The 12,575-nt window shown below is 38.5% G+C and overlaps 1 protein-coding gene across 1 annotated transcript in view; it reads right to left on the bottom strand.

Moving 5' to 3' along the window:
* Window positions 1-2,824: 2,824 nt before the first annotated feature.
* Window positions 2,825-12,575, bottom strand: part of LOC104165732 (2-oxoglutarate dehydrogenase-like, mitochondrial) — a gene marked incomplete at its 3' end in the record, with an annotated part of 15,938 nt that continues 6,187 nt past the window's right edge. Inside the window, exons 5-12 of the mRNA XM_009705447.1 lie at window positions 12,382-12,561; window positions 11,876-12,004; window positions 11,311-11,490; window positions 10,892-11,044; window positions 9,419-9,521; window positions 8,679-8,807; window positions 6,215-6,365; window positions 2,825-2,952 (exon numbers count right to left, since the gene is read on the bottom strand). Of these exons, the coding sequence (XP_009703749.1) occupies window positions 2,825-2,952; window positions 6,215-6,365; window positions 8,679-8,807; window positions 9,419-9,521; window positions 10,892-11,044; window positions 11,311-11,490; window positions 11,876-12,004; window positions 12,382-12,561 (1,153 nt within the window). The remainder of the gene's footprint in view (window positions 2,953-6,214; window positions 6,366-8,678; window positions 8,808-9,418; window positions 9,522-10,891; window positions 11,045-11,310; window positions 11,491-11,875; window positions 12,005-12,381; window positions 12,562-12,575) is intronic.

The raw sequence follows: 12,575 nt of genomic DNA, 5'->3' as shown, positions 1-12,575 counted from the left end.
CAAATTGGGAGAAACAACAGCCAATTGGAAACAAACAATCAATCATTCTGACATTAAATTCTTGCTTTTTATCTATGCCAATTATTTTTCTTACATTTATACACATCCTCTCTTGCACTCCCCTATTTAGAGTTTACATTTATACGTTACTATATTAGCTTATAGAGATACAAGCTTCTGTTCATGTCAATTCTGCCACAGACCTAACAAAAATACCTTAAAAAAAATCTCAGCTCTTCAGCCCATGCTCCAACTATACAGTTTTATCCCACTTTAATTTTAATATTATTAGCAACAGGTAATATGTAGCATATGTAAAAATGACTGCATGATCAAATATTTCTGGAACTTTGAAGCAAGCAGCTATTAATTACCATCTTTATCTACTACAATGTTTCATTTTTTTTCCTTCATGCTAGCTCTGAAATGGATATGAAACAATATTTCATTATTTATCCATAGAATCAATAACATTTTTGATAAATTATTAGATCTATTTGTTTTGTGCTCCACATTCCACTTGCCACCCTCATCATGTCAGAGTGAGGTTATCCATTCTTGTGGCTGAAGGTAAAACGTCTGTCCAGTACCAAAAATATAATTCACTATGACTAATGCTATCACTAACAAGAATTTGTTTTCTTGAAATAGCACATTCAGAATAACAGTTCAGATAAGGTTAGGATGGATTTTTATATCTGTATTACAAAGTGTCCCTGATTTTGTTGACAGTTCCTTCCCTTTCGAGAAAGCATTAGGTACATGTTCCAGCATTGCCAAGATCAACCACAACAGATGGATACTTTCAACTGACTCCCAAAATTGTAAAAAGTGGGGATCATACAATCATAGAATCATTTGGGCTGGAAGGGACCTTTAGAGGTCATCTAGTCCAACCCCCCCTGCGGTGAGCAGGGACATCTCCAACTAGGTAAGGTTGCTCAGAGCCCCATCCAGCCTGACCTTGAATGCCTCCAGCGATGGGGCTTCCACCACCTCTCTGGGCAACCTGTGCCAGTGCTTCACCACCTTCATTGTAAAAAATTTTTTCCTTATGTCAAATCTAAATCTACCCTCTTTTAGTTTAAAACCATTACCCCTTGTTCTGTCACAGCAGACCCTGCTAAAAGTCTGTCCCCACCTCTCATACAGGTCCCCTTCAGGTATCGGAAGACCGCAAATGAGGTCACCTCAAAGCCTTCTCTTCTCCAGGCTGAACAACCCCAACTCTCTCAGCCTGTCTTCACAGGAGAGGTGCTCCAGCCCTCGGATCATTTTCGTTGCCCTCCTCTGGACCTTCTCCAACAGGTCCATGTCTTTCCTGTGCTGAGGGCTCCAGAGGTGGATGCAATACTCCAGGTGGGGTCTCACCAGAGTGGAGTAGATGGGCAGAATTACCTCCCTCGACCTGCTGGCCACAATTCTCTTGATGCAGCCCAGGATGGGGTTGGTCTTCTGAGCTGTGAGCCTGTCATCCACCAGCACCCCTAAGTCCTTCTCCGCAGGGCTGCTCTCAATCACATCATCCCCCAGCCTGTACTGATGCTGGGGGTTGCCCCGACCCAGGTGCAGGACCTTGCACTTGGCCTTGTTAAACCTCATGAGGTTCTCATGGGCCCACCTCTCAAGCTTGTCCAAGTCCCTCTGGATGGTCGTCCCTCAGGCGTGTCAACCACACCACTCAGCTTGGCAAACTTGCTGAGGGTGCCCAAGATTCCACTGTCTATGTCATTGATGAGGATAATAAACAGCATCGGTGCAAGCACAGACGCCTGAGGGACACCGCTCCTCACTGGCATTCATCTGGACACTGAGCCACTGATGCTTGTTTAAGAGGTGCCAGAACTTGAGGGAGAGCTGTAATATCCGTTTCATATAAAACTGTTTTACAGCTTTTTTCCACATTCTTTTTCTTGTTGAGCTCTGCTCCTTGTACAGCTGTTATTCTCTGAAATTCATTTTCTCTCATTACTGTGTAATTTCCTGTTGAATACTAATGAGATCAATACTAGCATATTCTGTGGTCTTTCCACCAAAAGCTACTTAAGTCTCCCAGTTTATAGTTTTGAAGTACAAGCAGGTTCTAAGCAGCCTAAACAAATAGGTGTACCATATGAAGAGTGCAGAAAGTTTTGCACTGCAAGCACACTGAAACCTGCAAATTCATATGCCCAATATCACAGGCAACACATTCAAAAATTAAAGAGAATAAAAAAAAAATTAACAAAACCCACACATACAAGCATACAGTTGAAGATTTCCCCTCTAATTTTTAATGTATTCTAAAATGTTAGAACTAAAATATACATTAAAACCAAGACCCATCATAGCACACTGTAGGAAAAAACAGAGTTTGGCTTAAAGTTTACATCACAATGATTTTTTTAAAAACCTTTCAAGGTAAGAAGACAGTAAGGGACAAATCTTACAATGAACAGGGTAAATTTATTGAATTTCTTGATAGAACTACTTTTTTCAGGGAGTGGGGGAAAATAATTTTGGGCATTTTGATTGGCTTTTAGGCCCCTGTTCTGCAACTCCTGGCTCCCACCTGACACAAAACTATTATGAATGTGATAATGTCAAAACACAACAAAGGCAGAGTTTGTTTATTATTAAATGCCACTAGCAGAAGCATTTTTGCATTTGTTTTGAGGCTTCGCAAACTCAAGTAACAAAGTAAAACTTTGTAGCCAGAAGCTTAATCACGTTAAAGCAAAATCTGAATAAAATTCCTCTTAATTAGCAGTCATTATTTCCTACATCTTGTTTGAGACCTATTAAAACAGAAGCAGACCTGTCAGATAGTCACCCCGAGACATACCTAAGACACCATATTCGGAAAGGGAGCTGTTGCACACAGTGTAGGGCGCCTGCTGCTCCCAGAGGTGATTCATGGGAACACACGTTCTCTTGTCAACTTCTTGATCATGAAGCACATGATGACGATGGCTGCAGAGTTGTTGAAAGAAATTTATTAGCTGAGACTAAAATTTGGGCTTTAACAGAGCCGTTTGCAAAGATAAACCATCAAAGTTATCTTCTGGAAAGCACGCAAGCAACGCAGTTATCTTTGCTTTACACAGCATCTTGGTTTGGTTGAAACCTAGTGATACAATCACATGTCTAAACACAATTGCTGCACTATAAGGACTTCACTGACTATCCAGTTTTATTCTCAAGCACTCACGGAAACTGAAAACACCTCATCACTAGAAGAACTGGAAGGGAGAGGGGAAGGGCTGGGGAAGTTGTTGCTATAAAATAGACTGACTAAAGTGAAAAAAAAAAAAACCACAAAAAAAAAACCCAAAAAACCCAAACCAACAGAAGAACAAAATTGTTACTAAAAACATTTCACTCTGCCTCCCTGGCAAATTCTATTAATCTTTTCCTTAAAACAACTGTTGTTTGTCTTTTATGCAAAAATTTAATCTAATCTAATCTCAGCACCAAGACTTGAAGCAGTTGTATCCTCTTTCCTGCTATTTCCACTCACATGCACCATTTACAGTTCTCTAGAACACCATTAATCAGCATTAGAATGGGGCACCCAGGAACACTACCAAAACAGAGGTGACTGAAGTAATTACTGTAATCCATTAACTCTCTGAACAGACTGAGTGAATCACACCAATATGTCCAGCTTTACAACTGCTAACATAAGGACAGTTATACTGGTAACAACTACTGCGTGTTGTATAGCTGCCAACACTGAACTGAAGACAGAATCTTTTTGTACTTCCCTTTGCTACAATGAATGCTGGCAAAAGAGCTCTGAAATTTATTTAGAAGTCAACAATATAAGGGCCAGGAAAAGACAGAATCTTTGAAGAACAGCACAGGGAGGGAAGGAGAAAGAAAGGGGAAAATACACACACCAAACAGTTGTTAGCCAAAAATAATTTTTGCCACTGTCATTTTATTTTTGTCATTCAGCCAAAGATAGAAGGCCTAGCTAGGTGATAAGCTTCTTGAGCACAAAGTTTTGTGTCTCCCCAGCAAAAGGTGATTACAGTGAGCATAGATGGACAGCCAGAAATATACAGACATACAAGTCAGATATTGCTGTTGCGCGATTGTCAGGTTTACTGACATCAAACCAGTATAGAATCAATTCTCTCTCTCCCCCTTCCCTTCCCTTCTCCAGAGCATGTCTCCAAGATGAGAAGGGGCCCAGTCCTTCTACCTGCAACTTTATCTAGTTTCTGTCTACTGATAACGTTGAGTATTGAAACAGAAGAAGACAAGCCATCACACAGAATACTGACAGAAAGTACTATCTTCTAGACAGCACTTCAGAAGCTCCAAAATAGTGAAAGCACTCCCATCACATTGTTTTCATTATGGCAAGGCTGTATCTTCAGTTCTTCCCAAATTCTAATTGATACTCTCTCTTCAATTAGTCCCAGAGATTTGAGATACTCTGTACTTCAAGGATTTTCAGAGGTGAAGAAGGGCCTTCTCAGTACAGAGAGGATAAAACGACATATACTTTCTATGTGTTTGCAATGTGTTTTTTCCAACAAAAATACATCAGCATTTGCAAATGTCTTCAGTTGTTACAGAAGTTGCTCACCTTCATTCTAAATGACAAAAACTCAAACACAGCTAAAAAAGAGCAGCTTTACTGAGAACTGTAGTATCTCTTAGATGTGCTTGTACCACAAGTTAACTTTTCTACCTATTCCTCTGATGAAATGAGCCTGAATACAGTATAATAAGGCTGTCTTACACATTTCTACAGTGTTCTCTTCTGTTTAAGAGAGTAGTTGAATATTCTCTGACTTCCTCAGGTCCGAGGCATTTTTTTTGACCTCACTCTTTATTGTCCAACTGCCCTATCACATTCATAACAAAAATTCATAATCACACCATAGGCTAGTATTTTGTAGATCCCACTACCCATCAGGTAAACTCAAACCCAGCAGTAAAGCAGAACCAGGTTACTAGAAATCAAACAACTGCAGTACCACCTTCAGTCCTGAACTTCACAAGAATTTCTTTGAATGTCTTTTTACTCCTTTTCTAAAAAGCTGAATAATAAAATCCAGATGGCACAGGAATCCTTAAGCTGATCTTCACCAGTCTGAACAGCTTTTTATTTGAACACTTGCCCCCCACCCCATATTGCTGTAAGCATAACAATTATTTTTATCTTAAACATCAAGAAAATCTGGACAATAGTTCTGGAATGGACTGGGAATACAGAGAATTCTTATTCTCAAGACAAGTCTATAGGCATGTGCTAGGCATGACTAAGCACTCACCTGAAATAGGTGGGTACATTGCTAAACAATGAACATGTATATTCCTCTCCCTAGAGATGCTCACTGCTTTACAAGACCATGGTACTGAAATCAAGGAGTATGAGAAATTGGGGGTGGGGAATCTCCCAATTTTCAGTTTTGTTTTCAGGTCTTGTCCAAAGGATTTTGTTAAACTGCCATCAGAATGGGAGCAAAAAGAAGAAAGCCCAAAAGACTGGACACCAAACGAAGCTCAGCACAGAAACAGAGCACTGTACCAGAGGAGACAGGCACCAAGATTTATCTCTCTTTTCTGCAAGCATTCACAATGAAGCGCAGTGCAGCTGCTAGTTCATTCACCCCCAGCAACGGGCTTCGCATCAAAGGCTTCAATTAAATACATCATTAACATTTTACTCCATAGAGGATCAGGTAAGGCAGCAGAACTGTATATATTTTACCGAGTGATCAGATTCTGTGTTCATTCATGCTCCATAGTCATTAAAAGTCTCAGTACAAAGGACCTTATTTCACTTAAAAAAGCCTTGCCAACTGGCAACATGTTTGTTCGCAGGATACCCAAGTTCCAAGCAGCCACCACTGGAATGGTGTTTAAAAGAGTTCAGAATCTGCAGCAGCAAATACACTTCTTTTAGTTCTCAGCAATTAGATGGATTGCAGCTGAATTTTTAGTTAAAAAGAAGAAAAAAAATATCATTTCTGCTTTTCAGCAAGAGAATGAAGAAAATATCTAAGAACATTTGTTCTGCCTTAAATACAATTCTTTTTAAATGCTGTTTACAGAGACACAGGAGATTTGCTTATTCCTGACTACCAGAATCTATAACATTCAGATTGATGCTGAATAGCCTCAACTTCCCCTTTCCCAGAGAAGGCCATACTGTTTAAAAAATGCCAAGGTGTTTCTTTATGGGATGGCATTTAATAGTTATCTCAGTACTTACCTAAAAGTACCCCTCTCCACATCCTGTCCACTTAGTCGGACATGGATCCCTTCTTTCAGAAAAGAGCCAAAAGCCATGTATTCTGCTAAGGCCCAGTCAACAACCCTGTTCTTAGTCATTTCCAAGCGGGCTCTCAAAATCCGAGAGAGTCCTAGATTGGAATAAAGATCAGAAATCAATGGACCTACTTCAGAGATATTTTATATTCACATTACATTCACCATTCTCCTTCCTCACGGGCTAAGTTCAACACAGATCCTAATAGGGTCTACAAATTGTTCTTCCAGAACTGAACTGCTAGCAAAGTAAAATAACTTGTTTCCCAGGCAAAGGGTTGCATAACATTCATACCTTATTTTAGAAGAAAAGAAGATTAGTTCCGTCAGAAACTGGGGACAATTAAAAGGACTTACAGTGAAATAGTTTTTCCTAAAGATTTATTTTCACATCTCTAAGTCCATTTAGTGTTTTATAGGAGACTGAAAATATCAGCTGTTGGGTTTGTGATTTTTTTCTTCTCTCTTTCTCTCTCTCATTTTTTCTTGGCATTTGTTATATCGGACTTCTGGAGATAACACAAAGTGAAACAGGCCAGATTAATCAATACTATGAATATCATATAAATAGGAAATTGTAGCAGCTACCAACGGATTTTCAGTTGATAACCAATAGCTGGTTTTTTACAGTGAAGATTTTATAACTTGGTAAGCCAAAGCACAAGTTACAATACTGTGACTCTTAAAGGGAATAAAACTTCAAAGCTGCACACAGGTGCTTCCAGCTTTGAGGCTATAAGCCTAGTGTATTCAGTGTCACTGGACACTATCTTATTTTCACATCTGCACTGATACTTTCCGTAAGCTGTCCTACTTGTTATTTTCCCATATTTCCCTTTGTTACTTTGCCATTTTTACAAAAATCTTTCTACATAAAACTATTCTCTCCTTGAAATTGTTGCATTCTAAATAAATGAAGTCTTGAAAATTTTCTCTTTAGAATATACTAAACATTTGATAAAACAAAATAATCTTCCAATTGTTTCATGAAAGACTGAGATATTAAGCGGTTCATTTTCAGTTTCAGTGGAAGGACAAAATACTTCAAAGGCGCTCTTCCCCTTCTAATTCTCCCGAAATTCTCTCTCTCATGGCCTTTCAAACTGCATAAAACAACCTAGCAGGCGAAAGTTTGCTTTGAACCATAAATCTATCTTATATACTGGCAAGTGTTACTTAGCGTCAATGGTTAATCAAGTTACTAAAGGGAGACCACCTTACTTTTTTAATTAGAATGTCTATAGTCAGCCAATAAAATTTAATATTAATTTCAAATTTATCAGTGTCACAACAAAGTGCACAAATGTGTAGAAGAGTTTTAAAGTTCCTCAACTAATTGTGTCTGCTCAACAAGCTTGCAATTGATAACTAGGAATGCCCTATCATCATTACTTGTAACAGTGTTTAATTGTCCCAGAGGAACACAAACACATAGAACATCTACAGCAGATACACTTTATTCCTTGATGGATGACTCTGGAGAAGAAAGATTAGCTAGAGATTTTACACAGAAAAAGCGCTCTTTCTCCTGATCCTCAATACATTCCCTACAAGTCAACAAAAGAAAAAAGATGCCTAAACAAAGTGTCTCCATCTTTCCCCACGGACTGAACATGTTATTGCTCGCTGTAAAGCTGCTAGACTTCAACCTGACCAAGGAGTAAAACAATTAACTCGGAACTTTGCCAGAGTGTCAGGGCTTCCCAGTGAGACAGGTACATTTAACTTCTTACTGTAAAAGAAGCCAAATTCAGAACTGAAACTGTTCAGATCAAAAGCTAAGACTTTTTGAGAAAACGCTAGATTTGCACTATCATCAACACTAAACGGTAAGTTGAAAGAAAACCTGAATTTGCCCACACAGAGTCCATTCAGCTGTACTAAAATTAGGCTCATAGTATATCAACAATGGTGCCAGGTCTGAAAAGACCAAGCTATATTCCTGAGTAGAAAGTTCTCTAACTACAAGAAAAGTGTCTTAAGGGGACCTCAAATTACCACTAGTTTTAGTATTAAAAAAACCCCACATTAAGAGTGCTTCCTGAGATGGGTGCCTTACATCCCAGCAAGTCCCACAAATGTGCTGCATAGAGGCAGCATTTTCCACAAGGACTTGACAAATGAAGGAGGTATTAATTTAACATTACAAAGAGACTTTTACCTCCCTCAGAGGAAAATCTGTTTTAATGAGGTAGGGAAACAGAAGTGGCATGATAGTGAACACTATGCTGAGAACAAACAGCAGGAACTTAACTGTCACATTCTCCTTGCCCATAGGGTGGAAGAGTTAAAATAAAAGTCACAGGCAATTTCCTCTTTGGGAAATGGCAGAACAGCAAGTCATGTGTATAAATATAAAATCTGAGCAAGAAATGTAGCCACTAGGAGAAGCAAAGACTCCAGCTGACCTGGATGTATTTTGAAGTCTTTGACGGGCACTGAACTAGCTACGTTGCCAATGTGAGTCAGCAGGTCTTCTGAAATGCCAGTTGGAGGACAAGACATGCTCTTGGGTTCTCCATCCACATTAAAGAATCCTGGAAGTAAAAGATTTGGTGAGATGTTCAAGGACTGATGAAGAGGTATTTACACTATCTACAATTTATTGAAAAACTCACAACTCTTCAAAGACAATCTAAGCAGTAGCCTAAACCTAGTTCTTCACCTTTCACTGGAAGACAATCATTTTGATTGTCTGTATGACAACAGAACTTGATCTCACAGGTACACAACGATCTGTTTTGTTTCTGCTTTCATTCCCTGTGAAGTCCAACTATGTGAGCAAAGGCAGCCAATAAAAGGCATATGGCACCTTGATCCCTCAAAAAAAAGAAAAAAAAAAAGGGAGCATGAGACATACTCCTTCGTGAAGGCACAGATAGTTAACACTACAGGAAAAATACTCTGCTAAACTGAAAAGATATCTTTTTCAAAGTCACACCTTACTTCACATGTTTTTTTAAGAAAAGCATCTCTTAAGTTGATCTGGCAGAATGTTTTATTTACTATTAAATGGAGCAAACCAAAGGTCACAATCTATTTTAAAGGAACACTGTCTGATAAAAACCATTTAAGAGTTCTAGAATATAGACTGAAAATAAAAGCACAATAATATTAACACTAGAATAAGTAAAAGGACACTTCTTACCAGGCCAAGGTGAATCAAGCCAGTGCTTGATATGTAGGATCTTATTATCCTTAGACCTAGTATAGGCTTCTTCACATATTCTATCATACTTTGCAATTTCTTCCTGTAGAACAAAAACTTTCTTTTTAAAATGGATAAACATAACAGCCTTGTATCTTACAGATGACACCTATCATTCAGTATGATAAAAAGTTACTTAACTCCTGAAGAAAATTTAGTTACAATTATACAAACAAACAACTTCATATTATCTAGGATCAAATTGCCTTCTAGAAACATGCTTACCCATATCACTCTAAATAAATTATTTCATTTATTGAACAGGTGTTAGAGAGGAGGGTATCAAGAGTTGAAGTTTTAAGCACTGCTCTAGAATGAGGCAGAACGGAAGTACCAAATATAAATTACAGTCATACTTCTAAGATCAGCATTGTCCAGGTCTCACACTTCTGGCTTCAGAAGCCACTAAAGACTAGAAAATAACCTCCTAGAAAACTAATCTGACTAGGAGAGTCTAGCTGAGAATCTGCTGGCCACACCTGTCAATGGCAACAGATACAAAGCCATATTCTGTAGAGGCAGAATGCCTCTACATAATCTATGTTGTTTCAATCCAAAACCACACTCAAGTTACCGAGTTAGCTAATCTTTAAAGTAATTAACAGCAATGTTGAGCTCAGTCTGTATAGTAAAACATACATCCAGGATCCTGGATCCAGTCACCAAAGCCGATGCCACTACTGGCACACTCTTACAACAATTCAGGATAGCTAGTTCTGCCTGGGCTGTGCTCATTCTTGTGGACGACAGAATGCATCTACACAAACTGCTTTTTTGTTGATCTGTAACACTGCGTCACTACACAGTTAGCCACACCTTCTGAGAAGGTCCCTTGTTGCATCTGCACTCTATACATTCACTTTTAAGAAGATTAAGGTAAAGACCTAACCAGCTTAATACAGGCACCAGACTCTACACTTCATCCTTCTGGAATATTTCAAATTATCTCTGAGCTTAGTTGAATTATTGCAAGAAAATAAAAAGGTTAAATTGATTTTATTGTGTTATTGCTGGATACAAGCCTGCCAAGGTTACCGATATGAAGCTACAGTCATACCTATGAGCATTCAAATACCGTCTTACTGCTGAATCAAGATTCTGGAGATGAAGAATAACAGTTGACAAATGCCTCCATCTCCAACATTCACATCTGATCACCTTTTACAAACTCAGAACTGAAGTAAATTTTTTTCTGTGCGATATGTATTAACTACTTCACAGCACTTTAAGTCTTTTTGTAACAACAGTACTATCTATTTTGCATTAAAATCCAAACCAAATTGAACCAGAAAGTGTCAAAGGGTGAAGACATTACAGTAATGAAAGAAAGGTTTTTAAGTAGAGAGCACACAGTGGCAGTTCTGTCTTCCTAATGACAGCTTCTTAAGTTCCTTTAACTCTGTTGATGTGTACCTCAAACTCCTGCAGTGTTACAGTCCCATCTGCAATCAGTTTGTCAGCATACTTCTTCAGCACCGGCACCTGCTTATGAATCTGCTTGTACATTAAAGGCTGGGTGAACATCGGTTCATCCATTTCATTGTGCCCTCTCCTACGGTAACAAACCTACAAAGGGAAAGTTTCTGTTGGTAAGGAAAAAAGTAAAATGAAATCTTTCAATTTCATAGTTTTACAGAGACTTTAGTAGGTTTATGGTATAAAAACATCTATGGATTCTTGTGTGCCTGTTAGTTACTTGTTTTTTTTTAATGAAGAATCTAAAGGCCATTAAAAATCAAAATACATTGCTTGACTGGGTCTTTTAAGCCACTGAAAAATAAGAGGGTAGTACATAATACACAGAATGAAAAGTTAAGAAAATCAAGACTTACCAAGTCTACCACCACATCCTTATTGAATGTGTTTCGCCATTCTGCCGCTACACTGCACACATACATCACTGCTTCAGGGTCATCAGCATTCACATGAAAAATGGGAGCATTGACCACACGAGCAACATCAGTAGGATATGGAGATGAACGGGCCATACGGGGGTCTGTGGTGAAGCCAATCTAAAAATTTCAGAAACTTCCATTAAAATAATTTGGGCATCTCCCTCCACTTTGTTTTGAATGCTTCAGGTTTTTATTTAATAGTCATGTAGACAGCAGTAGTATCAGCTTTTCATTTTGGCTAGCCAGCTTCTTTTTGCTCCCTTAAAAACAAAACAAAGCAAACCTAATCCAATTAAGTATTACAAATTGAATGAAATAAATGTAGGTGATAAAATATTATCAATTCAGAGTTGCTAGATACTATGATTGTTTCCAGGAACACCCTAACCATTCTAATAAACAGAGGGGATAACGCACTCAGTTAATAACAAAGAAGAATAAAAAGAAATAGACGAGCAACTATTCAGCAGACAAATTGATTGGAAAATGCTCTAGTTGTTACCTGGTTGTTGACCACAACGTGAATAGTGCCATTTGTGGTGTAGGATGGCAGGTCACTAAGATGAAACGTCTCATAAACCACCCCTTGTCCTGCAAAGGCAGCATCCCCATGTAATAGTATGGACATAACCTAAGAGAGAGGATTATACACACATATCCACACATATATTAGAAAACAAAACTGCAATTTAAGCTTCTCAGCAGGATTTCTTTGCTCCATATTGCTGTAGTGCTTCTAAAATAGAACTGTATTTTTATAATAAACCAAAGACTTCTCAGCACTCTGCTGTCTTTGCTCAGTTTGCAAACGAAAGCAAGTTTTAAGCCTACTTCCTGAAGTTACCCTAGAAGTACTGTGCCAAACCTTATCTAGTTCAACAGGTGATATCTCCCCTTTGTGAAGGAGGAAGAGAGGAAGACTGTGATACAAAACTACTGGTAAGCTATTTTTATTTAAAATAACACAAAAAACTACCAGTAAGAGTTAATATATTAAACAATCTTTACCTTTTTCCCTGCCGTATCCCCTCGATAAAACTGTTCAGCTTTTGTTTTCCCTTGCACAACAGGATCAACTGCTTCCAAGTGAGAAGGGTTAGCCATCAGGGACAGAGTGATCTTCTTGTTTGTTGCTCGGTTGATCCTCTCATGGTACATTCCTAGATGATATTTTACATCCCCAGATCCCTAACATGCAAGAT

This window comes from Cariama cristata, unplaced genomic scaffold (assembly GCF_000690535.1).
Source record: "Cariama cristata isolate BGI_N322 unplaced genomic scaffold, ASM69053v1 scaffold42648, whole genome shotgun sequence".
NCBI lineage: Eukaryota > Metazoa > Chordata > Aves > Cariamiformes > Cariamidae > Cariama > Cariama cristata.
This window is presented reverse-complemented; position numbering and strand designations above follow the sequence as displayed.